At 59.1% G+C, this 22,863-nt stretch overlaps 1 protein-coding gene across 2 annotated transcripts in view; it reads right to left on the bottom strand.

Annotated features, from left to right (window-relative positions):
* Positions 1-462: 462 nt before the first annotated feature.
* Ppp1r37 (protein phosphatase 1 regulatory subunit 37) overlaps positions 463-22,863 on the bottom strand; it is a 41,244-nt gene continuing 18,843 nt past the window's right edge. For both annotated transcript variants that reach the window (XM_026403818.2, XM_077793167.1), the window contains exons 2-13: positions 7,565-7,662; positions 6,331-6,376; positions 6,148-6,248; positions 5,342-5,461; positions 4,783-4,933; positions 4,492-4,647; positions 3,449-3,561; positions 2,676-2,817; positions 2,425-2,591; positions 1,596-2,322; positions 1,200-1,286; positions 463-1,122 (exon numbers count right to left, since the gene is read on the bottom strand). In XM_026403818.2, coding sequence (XP_026259603.2) covers positions 1,204-1,286; positions 1,596-2,322; positions 2,425-2,591; positions 2,676-2,817; positions 3,449-3,561; positions 4,492-4,647; positions 4,783-4,933; positions 5,342-5,461; positions 6,148-6,248; positions 6,331-6,376; positions 7,565-7,662 — 1,904 coding nt within the window. In that variant the 3' untranslated portion in view covers positions 463-1,122; positions 1,200-1,203. The remainder of the gene's footprint in view (positions 1,123-1,199; positions 1,287-1,595; positions 2,323-2,424; positions 2,592-2,675; positions 2,818-3,448; positions 3,562-4,491; positions 4,648-4,782; positions 4,934-5,341; positions 5,462-6,147; positions 6,249-6,330; positions 6,377-7,564; positions 7,663-22,863) is intronic.

A 22,863-nucleotide genomic window follows, 5' to 3' on the forward strand; every position in this document is an offset into this window, starting at 1 on the left:
TCTCAGACACCCAGGAGCCAGAGTGCAGAGGACTCCCAGGCTATGCAGGAGCGGGACCCCACACTCTGCAGGGGAGGGGACAGGGTAGGTGGCCAAGGCCCTTCCCACTGCAGGTGACAGGAGCAGGCTCTCTGAGCCACTGGTGACCAGGCAGCGGCTTCTGCACCCAAGCCCCTTAGGCAGCACCCTGACTAGACCTAGAGCTGGTGGCTACTCGGGGCTTGTTCCCCCAAAGGAAAGGTGCACACCACCTAGCTGGACAGGGCGGGCTGCGCTGCGCCCCCCGTGGAACACACAGGAAGGGGTGGGTGGAGTGGGAAGGCATGCTGTGGCCTGTCAGCCCCCTGGTTTTCCTCAGTGGGGACCCCTGACACCTGACCCAGCAGCTGCTGGGTAACCAGGAGCCCTGCTCACCCCAGCAGGGGGCGCACAGTCAAGCCAGGGGCGAACAGTGAACCCAGCCCCAGTTTATTAGAAAAGGTGTGAACAGAGCTGCACCGACAGGAGGGGCCTTCCCAGCCCCACCCGCCTTGCCCGCACCCGCCACCCGCCCACGCTTGTAGTGCCTCCCAGGGCGCAGCCTCAAGTGGCTTGGGCAGCAGGTCCCCAGAACCCATGCTGCCGCTGCCCCAGCTCCCTGATAGATTTATTGCACTTGAGAAAGAGAAAGCTCTGACCCTCTGCACCCAGCCCCACCCACACCCCACCTGGGGCTTCTAGGAATCTCCACCACCATCACCTCGGCTCACCGCCCCTCCCGTGCCGCCGCTTGGTTCTGTTCTGGACCAACGGGGGCCATCCCACCACCCCTGAACTCCTGCCCTTAATAGGGCAGGCCTGGCCAAGTGGACACTCCTGAGTGGCCTTGTGGCCTGATGTCCCTGGAGACCTCCTCCTCCTCTTCCCATCCACCCCAGCCCCGAGTCTCTGAGTGGCAGACATATAAATAGAAGTGCTGAAGTCAGGTGGGAGCCACCTCCGCGGCTCCTGCACCACTGGTAGTGTTGCCGGGGCGGGGCCTCGGGTGCCCACCCAGGTCCTGGTCTCGGGAAGGCCGGGTGGGGTGGGCAGGCTCTCACGGCTCTGGTCTCGGCTCATCGAAGACCCAACGGGAAAAAGGAACTGGGGGAGCAGAGACGGGGCAGTCAGGGCAGGGCTCCGTCGCCCTCCCCAGCTCCCAGAGGTCCTCGCCCACCTACAGTGTCACAGTGTCTCCTGTGTGGCCTCCTGACTGGCCTCCAGAAGCATCTCCTCCAGCTTCTTCTCGTCCTGGGGGCGGCGCAGCTCTGTGGGCGGCAGCGTGTCAGGTGGGCGTGGGGGGTGCGCTGGCCTGGCCCGGCCCTGCCCTGCTCAGCCAGACCCAGGGCCAGCAGGTGCACCGAAGGCCACAGACCTCACATGCTCCCACCCTGGGAAGAGCTCCCAGGACCCCAGGGACACAGGACAAGAGCCACGGACCAAACAAAACCCACTCGTCCTGCCCTGGCTGGGCCATTTTAAAGAAGGGGACATAGGCCCACCAAGGCAGGTGCTGGCCTGGGGTCACGCTCGGTACCCTGGGGCCCCTGGTCACCCTGCCCCTGAGCCCCTCTCACCATGTTCCAGGCTGCAGCTGCCCCCCTTGGCCTCAGGCCCCGGGGGTGGCTCTGGGGGCAGTGCGAGGGCAAACTCAGGCTTCAGGCCGTTGGGCAGTGGTGGCCCTGGCTGAGGCAGCTCCAGCTGAGGCTGAGGATCAGACGACCCTGGGTCCTGGGTGCCAGTGGCCTCAGCTGGTGGTAGGGTCAGTGAGGCAGGTGGGGAAGGTGGAGGTGAGGAGGGCAGGGAGACCAAGGTTGGGGGAGCAGGAGGCTCTGCCCTTTCCGGTGGACTCTCCACCCGGGTCACCACAAACACCTTGTGACCCCGGCCTGGGCTGGTCACAGAAATACGTTGCTCAGTGGGGGAGGAGGGGCTGCTTGGGGGGCTCCTGTCCCCAGGGCCCAAGGAGTCCGTGGGGGGCACCAGAGCAGGGCAGGGGGCCTCGGGCCTCTGGCCACCGCTGGCCTCCTCCCTCTGCCTGTCCTCCTCCTCCCCGTCAGAGGCGGAGTCTGAGTCCGAGTCTGGGCTGGGTCCGGTGCTCAGGGCCCCATTCTGTGCCCCGGCAGCAGGCGTGTCTCCGGGCTCCTCAAGGGGCTGGGGCCCGGTGACGGTGATCTCGGGCATGGAGGCCGACGGCTGCAGCTGCTGCTCCTTTTCCTGCTCTCGCGCCAGCTCGAAGTTGCGCCCGCAGCCGCTCTGGATCTCGGCCAGCAGCGCCTTCTGGGTCTCCATGAAGCTCTTCACCTGTGGCGTGGGGCCTGGCTAGGGCTCGGCTCTAGGCTGCCCGCTGCCCACACCCACAGTGGCCTCCCCGTCCCCACGGGCAGCAGGTGGAGCCCCACTCACCGCTTCCTTCTTGGGCTCTCGGTCAAGGTCCAGGCGCAGCAGTGAGTGGTTCACCTTGAGGGCCAACGACAGTGCCATGAGCCCGCCCGTCTTGATCTCGTTCTCCCGCAGGTCCAGTCTCAGGAGGCGGGGGCTCTCGGCGATGAACTCTGCTACCGCCACCGCGCCTGGGGGGGGACCGCAGGGCTGGCCGTGGGCCCCACGCCCGCTGGCCGCCCTGCCGAGCCCACTGGCCCCGCCCCGCACCCTACCCTCGCAGGTGAGCTTGGTGGAGGCCAGGCCGAGGCGCAGCACGCTGCGGTTGCTGATGAGCCCATTTTTGAGGTTGCGCACACCCTCGTTGCCGATGGGGTTGTGGCCCAGGTTCAGCGTCTCCAGGCTCTGTGTGTGTGGCTGCGGGAGGGCAGGGGTGGTGAGCCGAGGCCCAGAGGACGGGTCATTAAAGATGCCGGAGAAAGACCGGAGCCCAGGAACACGGGGCCGAGCACTGGCGCCCTGATCTGCTCACTCCTGGAGCAGTTGCGCCGCTGTGCACGTGAAATCTCCCTCAGCGCTATGGCTGTCCATTCTAACACTCCCAGCATCCCACTGGTCCCCACCCCTCAACAGCCTGGCCCGCTCCATGGTGAGGCTGGACTGGCCCTCGAGTGTCCTTAGGTCTGAGGACAGCCTTCTGGCGGGGGGGGGGGGGTAGCTGACCCCAGCACTGGGCAGCCAGTGCTTGCCTTCAGAGCCCTAGTGCCCACTCGGCTGGCCATGCATGGTACATAACTCAAGACGGAAACCTCGCTGAAGGCTTCCAAAAATACAACACTTAAGCAAAACGTCTGCAGCGTGTGCAAAGCACACCCCCCCACCCCATCACACCAGGTGAAGAGGGCAACTGAGGAGAGTGGCACGGGGCCCGCAGGCTGCTGGCAAAACAGGGCCCACGCCTGCAGGAAGAGCAAGTCCACAGCAGCCCGGCTGGGAGACGACGGTGGCAGTGACCAAGATACCCCTCCAGTTTCCCGGGCCCACTCACCAGCGTCATGCCCAAGAAGGCCATGCCGGTGTGCGTGAGCTGGTTGTTCCACAGCACCAGGGTCACCAGGCCCTTCCTCTGCTCCTTGAGGCCCTCGCAGATGTAGGCCAGACCTGGGGGAGGCTTGAGTCAGAACCCTGTCTGTGGCCCCTGCACATTCCAGGGACATGTGCGTGGGACCCTCTGCTTGGATCCTGCCTGCCTGGCCCCACAGGCTCTGGCCTTGTGGCCTCCCTTGGCCTGGCAGTCAGCTCCTCGATCCATGTCCCCCACCAGCTGCTTCTGGTCTTTGCTCAAATGAGAACATCCCCAGCTCAGGAGCCAGTCACGAACTGCAGCCTGGGCACTTGGCTCCTGTGCCTCCTCTCTGCCTCGTCTCCAGCTCTGAGCTGAAAGCCAGAACAGCAGGAGCACTGCTGGGGTGTGGCCTGCCATGCAGTGCGGACGCTGGCCTCTGGTCCCCCACTGCCCCCCATCCCTCTTGACAGGGGCCTGGGGACACTGCTCCATCGTGCCATGTGGCAGCCCCTCCTCCTCCAGGGCCCCTCTGCTCATGGTACCTCTTCCTCTCCTCCCAGTTGTTGGCAGAGGGGAGCCAAGGTCACCAATACCACACGCCTTCACCCCAGGGAGCGCACCGTGGTCCCCAAACCCCTCAGCTCCTTCCACTGCAGGCCACTGCACTGGCAAGTCCCTCTGCCCCTTTTCCAAGGTTGTAGAAGAGGCCAGCTCGGCTCGGTGTACAGCGTCCCGATCACTGCCCAGCAGCCTCCTCTGTGGCGGGTCCTCCTCGTGCCATCTCCCAGCCTCCAGTGGACTGGGTGGCTCGCCTCCCTCATGCCCTCTGCAGATCACTGCTTCAGCGGCTCACCTCACGCCTCACCATGCCCCCACGTGTGCGCTGAGCTGTCCTGCCCTCCAGATGCCCTCTGCACTCCACGCTGGGTCAGACAACCCTCTGGGCTCCCTCAGCCACATCCATGCCCCCAGCACCACGAGCCCAGGGTGGGGTACAGAACAGGTGCTGGGTGACCCCCACACACCTGAGTCCAGCACGTGGTTGTTGCGGAGGTCCAAGATCTGCAGGGAGCAGTTGAACTTGAGCAGGTTGCCCAGCTGTGCAGAGTCCTGCAGGCCATTGAGCTTGTTGTCCGCCAGGTACAGCTCCCGCAGGTTCACGTTCATCTTCAGGGCTGTGGCTGGGGGAGCGGGTGTGGGGTAGGTGACCGGCCAGGCCACCTCCTGGGGGGGGCCCTGCCCAAGAGACCCCACTAACAGTTCCCGCTCAGCAGCAGGCTGAGGTCCCCACTTGTCCTCCTGGGGCCTAGGCTCACCGAGCAGCATGAGGGGCCGCCCCGAAAGGCTGGCGTTCTCCAGGTGCAGCACTGCGAGGCTGCTGCGGATGCGCAGGGCACGCGCCACGAAGGGCGCCGAGTGGTCCAGCAGGGGCGTGCTGCGGGCGTCCAGGTACTGCAGGCAGCTCGTCTGGGGGTGGGGCAGGGTCAGCCTCCCCCACCTCAGTGAGCGGCAAGGCACAGCTGCCATCTGGTTGTTGCACAGCTGGCGGGGGAAAGCTCAGCCTGGGGTCCCGCGGGCACACTCCCAGATCCCTGTGGTGGAGCCTCCTGGACAGTCCCGTGCCCTCCCTCTCTGGGCCCAGCTTCCCACACATGACTGAACTGGGGTTGGTGACCAGTCACAGCTCAGGCATTAGATCAGGAAGAAGTGAAGATGGTGGGAGAGGGGGAGGAGGGTGGACCTGGCTGCAGGGTGCCTCTGGGCACTGTTTCCTACTGGCCTAGGCCCTAAGGGCTCACAGACTCAGGGCCAGAGGGACTGCCTTCTGTGTCTGCATGTCCTCCACCCTGAAGTGGCTGGGCAGGAGGCACCCACCTTACGCATCATGTGGGCGGCAGCCTGCCAGCCCCGGGTGCCAATGTGCTTGTTGAAGGAGATGTTGAGATGGGTCGCCGACTCGTAGTACTCGATCATGTCGAAGAGGGCAGAGGCACCCTGCAGGCAGAGACGGGGCCTTGGCTTTAGGGAGAGGTGGCCCCGGGGAGGCAAGTGAGCCTTACCACAGGATCTGTCAGTGACAGGAGAGGTTCTAGGCAGGGATGAGCCTCCGGTGAGAAGGACAGACATGGTGTCCACCCAGGGCACCCACTTCTGAGCCGGCCGTGTGCAGAGCAGGCTGCAGGCTGCCCCTCTGGCTCGAGCGCCGCCCCTTCTCTTTTCTGCTGGAGTCAGCCTGTTTTCTGTCACTGAGAATCCTGACTCATGTGCTGGGTGACCAGGACAGGCCTTGGCCTTGGTTTTGCAGCTTGCCTCCCCACAGCATCCCTCCGCAGGGTCACCGTGTCCCTCAGCTCCTTGGTCTGGGGACTTCCTAGTCTGGCCCTTGTGGGAAGAAGTTTTCCAAATGATCCCAGCCCTGCACACTGCGACCTCCAGGACAAACTTCTCAAAAGGTACCAGAGGACATGGAACTGCTCTCACCAGCTCTGCAAGCTTCCCATCATGCCCCTGCCCACTGAGTCACACTGATGTCTCCTTCTTGTTCTTCAAGAGGCCCTGCTCCTGCCCCAGCCCTGGCCTTGGTCTAGTGTGCCATCTCATGCTGGGTCTGCGCAGAGGCCTCAAAGGGGCCTGGGAACCGAGGGAGCTGTGGGGGGGGGGGGCAGGGTGGGACTGCTCACGTCTTCATCCAGGTTGGTCTGCTCCAGGTCCACGACCTTGAACTGCAGCCTCTTGAAGACTTCTTCCAGGGCCTCACAGGTCTTGTAGTCAAGCTTCTCCCCTGGAAGAAGGCAGCGGCCCTGAGTAGGAGACCACGCGCCACCTCGTAGGCCCCACCGGCGGCTCCCAGCCTCCACACACACCTTTCAGGTCCAGGCAGTCGATGCGCTGCTCGAGGTCCTTGAACTCCTAAGAGAGCAGAGTGGGCTCTGGTCAGAGCGGAAAGACCCCCAAGACCCCCAAGAAGACAGCCTGGGCCAACAGTGGGGCGGCTGGAGATTCATCAGCTCTGCTGTCCCGGGGTGAGGCAGTGTGCCAGGGCAGGGCTGGGGGAGGGTGGCTGAACAAAGTCCCCCAGAATGCCCCAGGGCTGGAACTGGGGTATGCGCCCCTGAGAGTAGGAGGAGCTCTGTGGGGTGGGGGGTCCCTGAGGACTGGCCTGGCCTGGCCCCAGCCCCTCTCCACCAGTTGGGGGAGCGGCCCCGGGCATCTCATGTGGGGTCCAGGCTGAGGGAAGACCATACACGGGGTGAGGCAGGAGCCCAGGAGGGCGGCAGACAGGGCGTCCTTCCAGCCCCCACTGGCTGAGCTCTCCATGTCCCCACAAGCACAGGTTCTGTTTTCTGGCTTCCCGCCTGTCACTCAAGGAACAGGCAGCGTGAGGACGTCCAGGAGTGAGAGGCTAAGGCCTGCCTTGCCAACATCAGCAGGCTGCCCCTACGCCCTGCAGCCACGCCGGCCGCGTGGCCCTCTTCCCCTGGGCTGAGCAGCACCCATTTCTGGAATTCCTACAGAACCTCCCCACCCACACACAGAGGCTGCGCTCCGAAGAGCTGGCTGTGGGAGCAGCAGCCTAGAAACAGGTGACCTTGGAAACCCTGGAGGGACTCATCCAGGGAGAGGGCAGAAGGCAGGGCTTTAGCAATGTGGCCAGGCTGGGTGAGCCAGGAGGGTGCCCGGGAGACCCCATCTGCATAGACACAGACCAGTCCCCTGAGCCTGTGTCCTTCTGAACCAATAACCAAGTCTCTTACATACGTGCAGAACGGGCCAGAGGACTGTGACAGCGGGGCCTCCTGCGGAGACTTGGCAAGAAATGAGAAGTGGACTTGGCCTTTTATATCTGCATTTTAATTTTTTTAAAAAATCAGTGGATATACGAGGATTGCATACATGGCCTTTCCCTGGGGACCACAATTTCTCTGGGGGCTGACAAATGCTGGAATTTCTCCCCTGAATCAGTCCCAGGCTTCTGGGGCACCCAGGAGAGCCTGGTCAACTTTACAACCGAAGAGGATTTCCAAAGTTCCACTCACAGGCCCTGGGTGGGTGGCCAGCTGGGAGAGCCAGGGACCCCAGGGAGCAACCCCTCCGTACCTGCAGCTGCCTGAGGAGCTTGGGGACCTGCCTGCAGTTCAGCTTCTGGCAGGCCTGCCTGTAGGCGCCGATCACCTCGTCCACTGTCACGTTCTGGGCTGCAGGCAGAGGGGCGACCTGTGACTCCCTTACCCTGCCCCACCCACAGCACCCAAGCCCAGCCTTCCCTCCAGGCCCTTCAGGGCCACTGCAGGACAACCCTAAAACAAGGCCCTGCAGGGCCACTGCAGGACACCCCCAAAACAAGTCAGTGCTGCCTGCACTGGGCTTAGTGCTGGGCTTCTGGGCACCTACTCCTCTCTGACTGGCTGTCTCCCCGCTCCACTGAGAGCCCCAGAGGACAGGGCTGTGCCATCTAGGTCACCACCATGTCCCCAACACTGCTCAACACAGGGCCAGGTTCAGAGCAGATATTCACTGCTGCTTTCTGACAGAGGGAGGAAGGTTCATTTCCACCCTATGAGGAGGGAAACCAAGCTCAGAGACAAGAGCCTCCCGTAAAACTACACAGCAGAGCTGGACTTGAACTCGGCTCCAAAACGCAACGCCTGGTGCCTCACGGACTCCCCTTCCCACAACACCTGGCACAGCCACAGCTCGCGGGGCGAAGGCCATGTGGCCCCAGCAGCACGTTACGGGCTGAGCCAAACCCCACGCACGGCTGCACGTTCCCGCTCCCGGAAGCCCACCGCGTCCTTTCCATAGGCCCAGACTGGCCTTTTCTGGATGTTTCATAAAAATGAAATCAAACACTGCGTGGCCTTTCTCAGCCGGCTTCCCGCTGAGCCCGTTCCTGGCTCCTGCTCAAGGGGCATCACGGCTGCCCTGCCGCGGCCACATCCATCGGCTGGTATTTGTCCTCAGTGTCTGGCCGCTGGGGTGTGTTATTGGGTGACCAAGGAGAGTGGGAAGGAAAGGCTATGAGCAGGGGATGGAGACGGCCAGGCCTCGCTGGAGATCTCAGGTGGCGGAGCAGAGTGGGCACACAGGTGACAGGCAGGTGGGGAATAGGCCAGAAGAGGGCTCTCAGCAGGCTTCCTTGTGCCACCCCCCACCCTGCTGCCCTCTGCTCTGGCTCCTGGACCCCAGGGAGCTCCCAGTTGCCATCTCCATGAGGTCCCCCCCTCTGGCCACCCTCTAGACCAGGGCCAGCACTCCTGGTCTCACGCAGCACTACTCCATATTCTGGGGGAGGAAACCATAATGCAAGGTGAGAAGTCACCTCCCTGGGGCCAGGCAGCTGGACAAGGCGAGTCTAGCGCTTGGCCCAGAACCCTTGCCGTAGTCTATGGTGGCGCTGGGGTGCTGAGCTGTTGGTGTGGGGTGGGCGAGAGGCGGCGTCAGATGGGCTGGAGCCGGAAGCAGCTGCAGGTGACCAGAAGCTTCCTAGGTGCTGGCTGCCGCGCCTACAGACTGTGGGGCAGTTCTCTGACAAAGGCCCACGTGCTTGTGGCCCAGAAACCGGCCCTGCTGGGAGGGCAGCACTCTGGACTCAGCAGCCACTCCAGCCTTGGTCTTGACCAACTGGTGGCCTTGAACTTGAGGTGGGAAAATGACCCCCCTTTTTTGTAGTTGTAGAATTTTTATGTGGTGCTGAGGATCGAACCCAGTGCCTCACGCATGCTAGGCAAGCGCTCTGCCACTAAGCTACAGCCCCAGCCCGAGAAATGACCTCTTTATTTTCACTAAACTGAAATGGAGCATTTTCTTCTACCTTCTTATTAACATAAGTCAATACAGGAAAGAAAATGAATAGTGCTTGACAGATACTGCCGTCTTGTCATTAAAAGAAATGACAGATGTTTGTACATAAGTCACTGCAGATTTTGAATGCACATAACTGCTCTGAAAACAAAAGCCATTAGAGCTGCTGCTACCAACCATCTTTGTGTGTGTCCATGAGGAAAATCTTAAGTACTAGAGAACAACTTCTCTCTCTGGTGTTGGAGATTGAACCTAGGGGATCTTTACCACTGAGCTATATCCCAACCCTTTTTTTAAAATTCTAAGACAGGGTCTTGCTAACTTCCTAAGGCTGGCCTGGCACTTGCGATTCTCCTGCCTCAGCCTCCCGAGTTGCTGGGATTACAGGAGTGTGCTGCCATTCCAGGCCTAGATGCAATTTTAAGAGGTGAGCTGAGCTAACTTGCATCCTTTGTAATCACATTTGATATTTTATCTTTTAAAGATTGAAGTAGGGGCCACAGGATTTAGTGGACACCAGGGTGAGAATCAAGACCGTAGACAGACTTGCTTTAAAGGGCCTCCAAGTCTCCAGGTTCAGTGGCACACACCTGTAAATCCAGCTACTTGGGGGGGCTGGGACAGGATTCCAAGTTTGAGGCCAGAGTTGGAAAAATAAAAATAAATTAAGAAGGACATGCATGGGCTAGGGCTGAGCAGTAGCGTACCTGTCTGGCATGTGTGAGGCACTAGGTTTGACTCTCACCACCACATATAAATAAATAAACAAATAAACAAATAAATAAAGACCTATCAACATCTTAAAAAAAAAAAGATGCAGCTCAGTAGCAGAATGCTTGCTTTGCATGTATGAGGCCCCAGGTTCAATCCCTGACACCACTTAAAAAAAAAAAAAGGCCCCCCAGCCCAGGGCTGGTTTGGTAAAATCAGATGGGCTATCTGGATGGACTAATATGGCCTCACTAGCACGTCTCCACTCCTGCAGGGTCTACAGGAGTAAGACTCATAAACAAACTCCGGAACTGCTACAGGTCCTTTAGGTGTGTAGGTCCAATGGCCCCTCCTCCAGGAAGGCCCACCTGTAGCTTAGGCTGCCTCAGCTCCCCATCTGGCTCCTTCAGTCCCCTGAGATCCAGGATCCCAGGTCTGTCCACTGGGGTGTCACTCTTTGGGGAGGAGAGGCCCAGACTGTCTTGGTCACCACTATCTCCCTGGCACTGGGTCTTAGGGTAGATATCAAAACCCTTGTGGCCAGGTATGCCGGCACTTGCCTGAAACGGCAACTATTCAAGAGGCAATACTGGGCAATTCAGTGTGTCCCTATTTCAAAAAACCAGGTTCAATCGCACAAGAATCACTGTCACTCCCAGAGCCTGGGCCCAGGGAGAGCACTTGTGGCTCCTCCCTTTCAGGAAGGGAAACTGAGCTGAGGGGTGGAAAGGACTATGAATCCTCAGAGGAGGTTGGAAAGGAGGCCCCAGAGCAACTTGGTAACTCTCAGACACAAGAATGACCACTGCTCAAAAAAAAAAAAAAGAACGTCAACTGCTTCTTGTCAATTTTCTCTAAGACGGAGACACACTTTCAGGTCAGGGACAGACCCCATGAAAAACAGGTCAGGGCTCAGAGCTGGCCCACTGCAGCCCACGCTCTGGCAGCCAGCACCCCCCACCCTTGACAGTGTCCTCAGCAGGTCTCAAGGCGTGACACATCACCAGTGGACAGATGGGGCAGTGTTTTCAGTGGCTTGGGAATGATGAGATTAATATTTATTTATGAGCATTTATGCCTAGATTAAGAACGAACTGGCAGCTGGGTAGGCGCTGCGGGGCGCACCTGTGATCCCAGTGACTTGGGAGACTAAGACAGCAGGATGGCATGCAGCAAGACCCTGTCTCAAAATAAAAGGGGTGGGGTGCGGTTCAGAGGTAGAGCTCCCCTGGGTCAACCCCAGAACCAAAAAAAAAAAGCAGAGACTGGCACATCAAAACAAAACTCCACACTTGCTGTCACTTACGAATGAGGCTGAATATATTCAAACTAAGAAGTAAAATAATGAGAGAAAAACTGAAGATAGAGACAGCAGCACAGGCACAGCAGAGATGCAGAGATGGCATTTATTTGTATGGCACCTGTGCCATGCCAGGCACCACCCCGAGCAAACACGCATGTCAATTTTGGGAACACTTCCGTGCAGTGAGTACTCCTCATTTCCACTTCAGAGCAGAGGCTCAATGGCTTGCCCAAGGTCATGGGGCAAGCAGCCTGCAGCTAGGAGCTGGCCTGGGGTACGCTGGCCCTCGTGTGTGCACCAGCAGCTCAAGGGCCTGCCGGGGGGCACTCTGCAGACCCGAAGGTGCTCACACAGCCCCGCAGCCTCCCACTAGTTTCTGCCCCCCAGGAGGCAGCTCCTGCTCTCCACTAACTCGGGGACAGGCCCCCAAAGCATATGCTGAACAACCAAACACTCGGGAGGCTGGCACTCGCTGGCACGGTAAAGGCAAGTTGTGCAAGTGCACTCATTCAAGGGGCAGGCCTTGGGTGTGTGCCCTGAGTCCAATGTTCTGCTCCAACTGGAGCCAGGGCTGGAGCTGAAGCGGTTACCAGGAGGGGAGGGTGGGGTGTGTGCGTGTTCAAAAGCATGTGTTGGGGATGGAATCACAGAGGGAACGGCTTACAGTGAGACCCAGGTTCAGAGCCTTGCCTGCCAAGAGTGTGACAAGTGATCACAGTGACCTCTTCCTCTCTGAAAGGGATGTCTGTGGAGTCTCAGAAGATAAGGGGCATGAAGGCACTGAGAAGTAGCTGGCACCCAACACAGCGCTGGCTTGGCCAGCAGGAGACACAGCTGGAGAACAAGATGATGGGGCAGCCGCGTCGAGTCCTGGGAACTGGCCCTGGTGAGGCCAATGCCAAGCACTGCCTGCACACAGGCTTGGCCAGCCGGTTCTGATGCCCCATGGGATGGCCTAATTATATCTCCATTTGTCGTCGGGGAGAGCACCAGAGGGCGAGATGTCCACCCAAGTCACAGAGCCAGGAGTGGCGGGACTGGAACACACTCCCAGGCCTGTCTTGCTCTGAAACTGAAGCTGAGCTGTGCCACCCCGACTGGCCCAAGGAGCAGGCAGGCTGCTGGGAGCCCCAGACTCTCAGGGCCGAGATCCAGGCGAGACAGCCTTTGCTGCAGCTGGGTCTCTGCAGCCCACCGGAAGCTACCGCAGCCTCCCAGGGGCAAGCTAAGGGCCAAGAGGGCTGCTTCCCTCTACCGGGGTTGTCACAAAGGGAAAGAGAGATGCCTGATGCTGGGTGTCAAGTGTTAGGTGGCTCTTACATGTGCTCACACAGGTGAGGTGGCACCCTTGAGATGCGAGGACAGGGGCTGCTGTGGCTCAAGCCATCCTTGCCAGCCCGAAGCCAGTGGAGTCACACCACCAGGAAGCAGCGCGGGTGGAGGAGCGGAAGGGCACCCGCACAGGCCCAGAGCAGAACGCTCAGACCAGGCACGCTGTCCCCGGCCAGAACAGCTTTCCCACACCAGGGGCCCCCGTGCGAAGGGTGCCTCTGGCAGCTGGGTTCAAGAGAGTACAGAGTCAGGAGGTCCCAGCTAGGGCCAGGCCAAGTGATCTGAGAGCAAACACACCCAGGATACCGCAGCTCTGCAGAGCAGGCGCTGCTTCACTATTCTGGAAAAAGAAGGAGCAGGAGGAGCCGGTGAAGGAGGGGGGCGTCCCAGAGGCCCAGCCCTGGGCGCAGCTTTGCACACTTACTCAGAAGGCGCTCCAGGACCTGGACAGGCCCTGAGGGTGTCCCTGCGAGGCTTCAGGGATACGGAGGCAGACTGGCAGGGAACAATTCCTGGGGTGGGAGTGATTGTGGCAACGAGGGGGCAGATCCAGGGACCAGGAGGCTGCTGGACAGGACGGGGAGCAGTGGAGGCTGAGGGGTGATGACTGTGGGCCTCTCCCTCCTGCTCAGGAGTCAGGAGTCACTGGGACTGGGAGCAGTGCAAAGACTCCTTAAGGAGCGGGGATCTCCTGCAGGCCTTGGAGGAGGCCCTGGTTGTGACCCAACAGGTAGGCTGCAGGGACTGGCACACCAGGTGGCACTCCTGAGGGGCCCTTCCATTTCAGGCAGTGCACCTCAGCCCCGACCTTCCATTTGGTGGCAAACAGGCAGCATGAGGCAGGAAGGCAGGGCCAGGACTGTGGGCGCGGAGGAGCTCACGTCACAGGCAGGCTGGGCAGTCCCGGCCACCAGAGAGACCGCCTTTTAGTGTCCTCTTTTCAGAGCAGACTCAGAGATGGAAAGCGGAAGGGGGTCGAAACTGGAAGACAGAGGTCTGGCCTGACTTTAAAACGCACAGAGTCACAATGCAGGTCACATTTTTGGCACTTAGTTTAGGTTTTGCAGGACACAGGCTCTACCAAAAGCAAACAATCATAAGCAGGGCACGGTGACCTGTGACTATGATTCCAGCTACTTGGGAGGCCGAAGCACGAGAAGTTTAAGTTTGAGGCCAGCCTCAGCAACTTAGCCAGGCCTTGCCTCAGAATAAAAAGTGACAAGGGCTGGGACGTGGCTCAGTGGCAGAGCACTCCTGGCTCAATCCCTAGTCGTCTCCCCTAAAAGGAAAGCAGCCTCAGGTGGCGTGCAAGACGTGAGCACGGGTGTGCTCGAATACAGCTTTTAGTCACAAACTCTGGCCACAGCTTAGGCTCGGCCAGCTTGGATCACGTCTCCGTGCTGTCACACTCATAAGAATTTAGGCGGCTTTTTGCAAGGTGAGCCGGGGACACTGATGGGGCAGGAGAGGAGCTTACCTTTCTCTGCATCTTTCACAACTTTTAAGTGCCAAGATGTATACAGACACTACCATGCGAAACGTCAGTGAAGAGAACCCGACTGGCCGGGCTGGGGCTCGGTGGGGGAGCGCTTGCCTAGCACACGGAGGCACTGGGTTCTATCCTCAGCACCACATAAAAGCAAATTAATTGTAAAAACAAAGTTATAAAAAAAATACTTCTTTAAAAAGAAAGGAAGAAAACATAACGGCCCCCCGTCCTGCACAGCCCCCATGTCTGCCTGTCGTAGGAGGCCAGGCTTCCACAACTGCCGACCCAGAAGGCTCTGCTTCCAGAGGAAGGTGGTCAACAGGACTTGGACCCCTGAGGACCGGGGTGGGGCGGGGTGGGGCAGGAGGAGGCGAATATGACTTCAGGCCAGGGTCACTGAAGGAGGGCAGGCTGCTGTGCCAGGGGAGGCCGAGACAGGTGGGGCAGCACGGAGGCCACTTGGACACATGTCACTCTGTGCAGAGGGATTGGAGACAAGTATTAATTATATAATCTTGAAAAGGGAAGTCGACAGTAATTGTGGTATTTTTCAGAATCCTCCAGTCAGACAGGTGCGGCAGGCCCCCAGGAGAGAGGTCTAAGCTCTTGCCCACGAGAACAACTGCCACCAAAAGAGGAGCTGGGCCTGGGTTCCACCTGCAGCCACACCACCTTGCAGCCCCCCAGCCTTGGCTTCCTGGCTTCTTGCTGCATGAGCAGCACATCTCTGGAGCTCAGCCCTGCGCCTGGGACACAGGGAGCCCCCGCACTGCCCACTTCAGCTGCTGAGGCCAGGCTACGCCCACCACAGCCACTCCACCCGACAAGGGGACATGATGGCCACTCTTGGCTCAGGTGTCCCCTCCTCTGGGGAGTGCCCCCTGACTCCACAAGGCAAGGCAGGCCCCACCCTCTGGCCTCCCCATCTCTGTCGTGGAGAACAGCGTGTCTCTCGCTGTGATTCCAACACTGCCCAGTGTGGGACCAGGCAGAGAAGGAGCCAAGACAGGCCGAGTGAATGGACAGGAAAAGCGGCTGCTGCCTGGCCACCAGACCAGGTCCTGTGTTTAGGGAGGCATTGCTCCAAGGTCCAGTGGACCAGGAACCGACAGGAGGTGAGGGAGACGGGCCAGGAAAGGACTCGATTTGTGAAGCTGCTCTACAGCTACCAGCACAGAGCCGCACGGATGGCTCTCTACTCAGCCCCAGTCCTACTGGGCACGCTGATGAATGCTCCATTACTGCATTTCTAGTTCACATCGTCATCCTGCGGAGCAGCCGTGTCTGGCCCACCACCCCTGCACAAAGAGGGACTGCCTCAGCGACACCTATGGTCTTCTGTGGCCAAGCATACTGCAGATGGCGGAGAGACGATCATACTAAGGGCTGTCCCTGTCCTCCCCTGGCATCCCAAGGTTCTGGGGACCTTGGCCTCAGGCTGGACAGATGGGTTGTGGAGGCCTGGAAATGCAGCCTTCCCCAACATGCGACGGTGGGCGCGGGGGCGGCTGTCAGGGCCGCGCCTTCCTCCACTGAGCTCCGGGGTCGCGGGCCAGCCACGGCCTCAGCAGAGCAGCCCTCTGAGGTTTCCACAAAGTGGAAACACCCCTTCCTCAAAGTCACCCCCATAAGCAGCCACCTATCCCACCACATGCCAGCCCTCTCCCAGAGCCCCCTGCATGGTCAGGGGAACAGAACGGTCGCAGAACAGCACCAAGGCCACGAGGGACAGGGGCCACCCGTGAGAGGCCTCGGGGAAGCCTCCCTGCGGTCTGCGAGGGTGAGAGGCCCTGCAAAGACAGCTGTCCCAGGCAGAGGGAGGGTGCGACCCAGTACAGGGACGGGAGACCGCATGGCACTTCTGGTGTGTGAGAGGAAAGAGGCCAGCAAGGAGACTGGAAGGAGGTGGCACCCAGAGGTAGGCAAAGCTTGTGGGAAGCAGAGGTGCCGCTGGTCCGGGGCGGGCAGGGGTTCTACTCCGCGTAGTCGTCAAGGTGTCCGGACCTTTGTCAGTGACAAAGCCATCTCAGCACTGCCTTGGGGCCTTTGCACCAGCAGCGTGTTTGGCCTCACATCCCCCCATGCCAGCCCCCTCCCTCCCTGCAAGTCTCTGCTCCAAAGTCACCTCAACAGTCTTCCCTGACCAGCTTCTACTGAAACCGCTCCTCTGTCACCATCCACTCCACATCTTATTCTGTGGCACTTTTCATGACCTGACGTGAAGCTCTACAGTCCGCGTGTTCACACTACGAGCTCAAGAAATACCTGCTGGCAGAACCAGTGAGCACCAGGGGACTGGGGACGGGGCTGTGCAGCGGGAAGGGCTGAGCAGCCAGAGCCAAAGTCTCCAAGGACCTCCCGAGAGCTGTGAGCCGGGGAGAGGTTCCGTCCTGTGTTCCTGTGTCACCAAGGTGGGGAGCACAGGGCCTCCCGCAGCCTAAGATAGGAAGCAGTCAGGAGGCCCGCACAGCGGCTTCGCCACTGCAGGGGTGCCACGCTGCTCTGGGCCCAGAATCGGAGCCTGGGATCACAGACACTAGGCTCAACTCAGCTGGCCCCGGCCAGGCCCTCCCACAGCAGTACCTTTCCAGAAGGGCATCGGGCACACTCAAACCCAGGCCCCGAGATGCCAGGCAGAGCCCACCGAAGCCCCCAACAGCTGACTGTGAGTGTCTAGGGGGACCCTTCAGCCCAGGAAGCACCGCAGTTGTCACCTCTACCTATCACACAGCACACATGGCTACCTGTGAAGGCCCTGCTCCCATCAGGAGACCTCTGGGAAGTGGCGTTGGTGACTGGTACTAGTCAGTTTTCTCAAGGTGGGGAAGGTTCCTCCAGACTCCAGCCGCCTTCCTCATTTGGAGGACTCCCCACCCTTAGACTCTGGCACCTGGCTCGTGCCCTCCCTAGGGCCCACTGCCCACCTGGCTGCAGGCTCCTCCCCGCACAGTCCTCTGCTACAGATTGGCAGGAATCTGCCTACACCAGGGTACCATGGCTGACACCTGCCCTGCCTCACGTAGGAAATCAGAGGCCTGAAGAGAAGGTCTCATTCCACAGTGGGTTTTACATCCAGGGCTGTTCTGGTGACTACATCCCTCTAGCCACTGCGTCCCCAACACTGACCACCCTCAGCAGCACTCAGCACAGAAGGCGCGTTGGGGCTGCCTCCCCCACACCGGGTGATTTCCTGGCCTCATCTCATGGCTGCTAGCAGCACTGAGCAGGCATCATCTCCACTCTCCCAAGCAGGCTGGGAGGTGAGAAGCGACCTCCCAGGACACGCTTCCAGAGGAAAGCAGGTGCAGGGCTGGGTCCTCGCCTGCCACCCTCCAAATCCGGAATTCTGAGTGGCTAGGAAGTCTCTATTCACCCCGGTGGGTGCTCGTGGAATTCTCCACTTCAACTTTCTAAGAGGGTTTTTTTGAGTACATTCCCCAAAGTAGGAAGCTGGGGTTTAGAATTCTTCAGCACTCTGATTCTCATACCGAGAAATGCAAGTTAAGTGAAGGCACACAGAGCCGGGCGCAATGGCACATGCCTGAAACCCCTGCGGACCGGGAGGCTGGCGCAGGAGGACTGCAAGCGCAAGGCCAGGCTCAGCGAGGCCCTAAACAACTTGGTGAGACACTGTCTCAGACAAAGAAGAAAGCAGGGGGCTGGGATGTGGCTCAGTAGTGAAGGGCCCCAGCATTCAATCCCTAGTCAAAAAAAAAAAAAAAAAAAAAAAGATACACTGCAATATCATTTTTACCAATCAAACAGATTAGCGACCAAAATCTGGGCGGCACATGATGCTATCTGTGGGACTGGGGGAAACCAGCTCACCAGCAGGTGCTGGGTGTGAACATGGGTAAGACCCCTTTAAAGGACAATTTAGCAGAACCTGTCTGAAGTACTAATGCATACACACTTTGATCCCGCGATGCCATTCCTAAAAATTCATCCTACAGAGCCACTTGCCAGTGCCAAATTCCATATTAAAAGGTTATTCAGGGCTGGGGATGTGGCTCAAGCGGTAGCACGCTCGCCTGGCATGCGTGCGGCCCAGGTTTGATCCTCAGCACCACATACCAACAAAGATGTTGTGTCCGCCGAGAACTAAAAAAATAAATAAATAAATATTTAAAAAATTCTCTCTCTCTCTCTCCTCTCTCACTCTCTCTTAAAAAAAAAAAAAAAAAAAAAAAAAAAGGTTATTCACTGCACTGCCTGCTGATGCAGAACTGGAACCACCCAGTACCCACCAACAGGGGACCAGGGGACCCAGTTCCCCCATGCAATGGAACCCTGTGGAGCCTACACTCTCTAAGCCCCCACAGAGCAACAGCCGAGGTACTCAAAAGAAAACTGAAAGGTGCAGGGCGGTATGCGTGGGAATGTGACCTGTTTTTGTTTGTTTGGTTGGTTTTGTTTTAACCAGGGATTGGACCCAGGTGCTTAACCACTGAGCCATGTCCCCAGCCCTTTTTATATTTTATTTTGAGACATGGTCTTAACAAATTCCTGAGGCTGGCTTTGAACTTGCGATCCTCCTGCCTCAGCCTCCCAAGCTGCTGGGGTTATAGGTGTGTGGCTGGCACCCAGCAGAATGCCACCTGTTGTGAAACAAAGGGAAATAAAAATCTGTTCTCATCATTAAGAAGCAAAGTAACACAGAGCTGGGGCAGCAGGTGAAGCAGCCCATGAAGCCACTTGAAGGGTAAAGCCTTCAAGCAGGGAGGCCACTCAGGGTTGTGGGCAGCATGGAGTTGGGCTCTTCTCTGAGCACCATGCCAATTGCATGGGTGCAGACACTGGAGAGCACAGCCCCAGCCTCCCCAGTGGTCTTGTCCTGGGCCTGGGCAGGTGACAGCAGAGGACTGAAGAGAGCTGCCTTGGAGCTGAGTGTCGCCAGCATTTCAGAAGCAACTCAGAAAAATGTATAAGAAAAACAGTCTTGAGACGGACAGCTGATTCACTGCAAAATAATGGGGGTGGAGACAGCAGGGTACAGTTACCAGCCACACCACGGTCATTAGCAAAGCTGGAAAGTGGTCACTTTGGACTCATTGTACTTCTTTCATAAACTAGAAAATGTCCATTTAAAAAAAAGTAAATGAGGGGAAAGCAAGTGTTCAGAGCTGGGGCCCCAGGAGCCAGAGGTGGCCTAAGGCTGGGAGGGAAAACTGGCTCTCACTTGAGCAGCAAGCAGCAGCAGGACTGGGCCAAGGCCACCTTTGGCCACACCCTCCATTATAAAGGCTGGTGTGGCCTCAGTGGTAGCCACCCTGAGGGCTCCTCAGGGCTGCGGGAAGGCAGGACTTCAGAGCCCACACTCAGGCACAAGGACAACTGGAAGGAGGGCTCTCCAAGGAGAACTAGGACCTGGGGCTCCAGCCCACGCCCGTGACTGCAGAGGGGAGCCTCAGGCAGCCCCCTCATGTACTTGAAGCCCCCCCCCCCATGCCCCAGGAACTGGGGGAGGCCCAGGACCCCTGCCCAAGACAAAAAGGAGGAAGTACAGAGAGGTGACAGCTTGAGTCACCACATTCCCCAGGGACCTTCCTCTTTCACTGCTGAGCCTTGGGGTGGCCTTCTAGGTGAAACTCCAACGTCAGCTTGCGGCCACTCACCGTCCGGGAGGTGTCCTCACTCCCCAGGCCCCGGGTTTCCCCACCCACTCACCCCTGGAATCCTCTCCCCACCAGACTGAGGGGTATTCTGGAGGACAGTGATTCAGGGCCACAGGTGTGGGCACAGAAGGAGGTGACGTGCCCTCCCAGGGAGAGCATGCTCTCTAAGCCAACAGGGACAATAGTCAAGATGTATCAGAAGGAAACTGAAAGGTGCAGGGCAGCAAGCGTCCGCCGGGTGGCGGGAGGAGGCCCCGGCGGAGGTCTGTCCCGGGTTGGCTGTTCTGAAGACCCTCACCTGGGACTACTCCGCAAAGTGAAGGGATGTTGGTGGCACTACCCTTCCCAATGAGCGTCCCTCAGATTCCTTGCACCCCATCAGGAGCTTAATGACTGAGGGACACTCAGGGCTGGAAACCACAGGGCTTGGGACCTGGTGCTATCCCCCAGACTTTGTCCAGTCCACGTGGCAGGATGTCCAGGGCGAGGAAGAGCAGCAGCTCCCCCCAGCCACACCTGCCAGGTTCCCAGGACCAACTCCACCTCGCTCTTGCGACCCAGCCTATGAGCTGCACTGGCTTTTGCCCTGCTGGCACATGGCCAGTCCCTGCCACAGCAGGGAGGCTGAGATGGTCCCTGGGCTGCGCCAGGTGGGCTGGGAGAGCAGGGGTGTGCGGGAGAGCGAGCGCACCCCGGCCCGCCGTTCCTGCCCAAGCCAAGCAGCAGGCCCTTCAGCCTATGGTGGCCCTGCCATGAAGCACGCCAGGCTCTGCCACACCTGCTTTGCACTGTCTGTTCTCTGCACTGAGAATGATGACCAGGACCAGGCCTCCCAGGCGGCCCTTGCGGAGGAGGCCCCACATCCCCTCCACCTGCAGACCAGCCCTCTCTGACCCGTGTGCTCCTGACCTGGGTCTACAACTGCTCCCCACGACTAGTATGTCACTGGGGCCTCAGTTCAAATGCTACCTCGTCCCAGAAGCCTTCTGACCCTTTCTACAGCAGCACTCTCTGGGGACCGTTGCCTGCCCGTCCCCTCACAGAGCACACCCCGACCCGTGGGAATCTGCTTACTTTTCACTCCATCCTAGAGCCGGGGCTCCCTGAGCCGGGATGTCACTGGGCTGTCTCAAGCAGATGTCTGAGAAGAAATGAAGATGCCACTCTGCTCTGGGAAATGGGGACAGTACCCACCCGCCCTTCTCTCCAGAGTCACAGCTTACAAGGAAGGGAAGCCACATTGTGCCCTGGCAGGGAGGCCTGACAGGGTGAGGTTGTGATATCCAAAGGGCTGGGACACCTCAGCTCTCTGGGTGACAAGAGGTGGTCTCCTCTGCCTCTCCTGGGGGGAAGCAGCACAACCAGGGACCCCTACCGCAGGAGGTGGCTGGCTTCTGGCCAACAGCTAGAGCCAGCCCTGCAGGCCAGGGCATGGCAGGGAGGTGGGAGGCCACAGATGGCAGGTGCTCTGCTGCCACCCACCTCACCCTGATCTTATAAGCCACTTGGCTGACAGGGACACGAATGGTCAGAAGACACCCACAGCTTCCAAGACAAAGAAATGAGGCAGAGCAGGCCAGTTCCCTGCCGCCTGGCACAGAGCGGCCACCAGGAGGTGACGCCAAGGCCAGAGGAGCTTCCTGAGGAAAGCGAAGTCCAGGTCCTCATTCTGGTCTCAGGTCTGCAGCCAGCACCAAGCGCCTGAGTCCTAGCTGTGTGACAGACACTTTTTCAGTATAAATTATGAACATGAACAACAGCAGACACTCGTCAGTCCACTTACTCTCCCCAACAACCCTAGGATGTGGGGCTCACCCCCATTTTTCAACTGGGAAACTGGGGCTCAGGGAGATACTGAGTCAATAAAAGGGAGGGCGGGCACTCCAGCCAGAGCAGCCTGTGCCCTCACGGCCCTCGCTGGCCACTGCTCTGGTGACCACCTGCCCTGCCTCCCCAGAGGGACTATCTGAGGTTTGGGGAGACGGCAGTGCACGTGCTGAGGACATGCCATGTGCAGGCAGGCCTGACCGTGCAGCTGCTCCACCAGGCCTGGGGTGCAGGTGGCCGCGCCCTGGAGGACAGCACAAGGTGGTGTCTGCAAGTTGCTGAGGCTGGTCTCAGACTTTTTTTTTTTTTTTTTTTTTTTAATATTTTTTAGTTGTCTGCCCTCGGCCCTGGCACCTCAGGCTCTGTCCCAGCCATTGGTCTGTTTCCCCAAACCTTTTCCTCAGGCTGCAGCTGTGCTGCATGTGGTCCACCTCTCATGTCGCCCCTTCTGGACAGTGAGCCTGAGATGCAGGGCCAGGTCTGTCCTGGCCACTGCTGTGTTTCCAGCATGGGGCTGGGCACAAACTCAAGCCTGGCTGAATGAGCACCTGAACCCCACAAAACACATTCGACACTGTGCTGAATGAAGACAGACGTCACCACGTAACACAAATGCCCAAGACTAGACCTAGCCCAGGGTTTTCTGCCGGAAGGCACGCAGGGTTGGGGGGACTCCATGACCCCCAACTGGAAAGGGATATGTGCGGCTGAACAAGCTGGTGACTTCAAGCCTCGTGATCTGAATGCATCTCTGAGACACAGGAAACGAGTAACCTAGTGAGGGCGTGGCCTCCAGAGCCAGCCTGTGTGTCTGGCGTATCTGGTGGTGCCTAGCTGGCCGTCTACAGAGCCCAGGCCTCCTCCTCTGAAAACTGTCCCGCCACAAGGCAGAGCTGCCCTCAGGGGTCCCGTTTACGGGGAGGCGGCAGAATCTTAGCGAAGTCTACACAACTACTACGTTGGGCACCTGGACTAAGTGGCCTTGTCCAGCTGGTGGGATGGCCAGGCTTTGTGCTTGTGGAAAGTCCAGTGGGATTTGAGGTTCTAAAGACAGAAAGAGGAACAAGGAATGTGCGTGGTCAGAGCCCAGGTGCAAACCCAGTTCCTGCCAGCGTCTGAGAGCCCTGGGAGCTGCAGAGACCCGTGTCCTTCTGATGACACCTCATGACTTCACACAGCCCCACGTGGATCTGGCCCTGATGACAACTGTCACAGACACTGGCTCCAGTCTCCTCATGGTTGAGCCTCCTCGACTGGAAAATGGAGCCAATGACATACAAGCACATGCGCCAAGCACGCAGTGACTTCCAGAAGCAGT

This window comes from Urocitellus parryii, chromosome 15 (assembly GCF_045843805.1).
Source record: "Urocitellus parryii isolate mUroPar1 chromosome 15, mUroPar1.hap1, whole genome shotgun sequence".
In the NCBI taxonomy this organism is placed as follows: domain Eukaryota; kingdom Metazoa; phylum Chordata; class Mammalia; order Rodentia; family Sciuridae; genus Urocitellus; species Urocitellus parryii.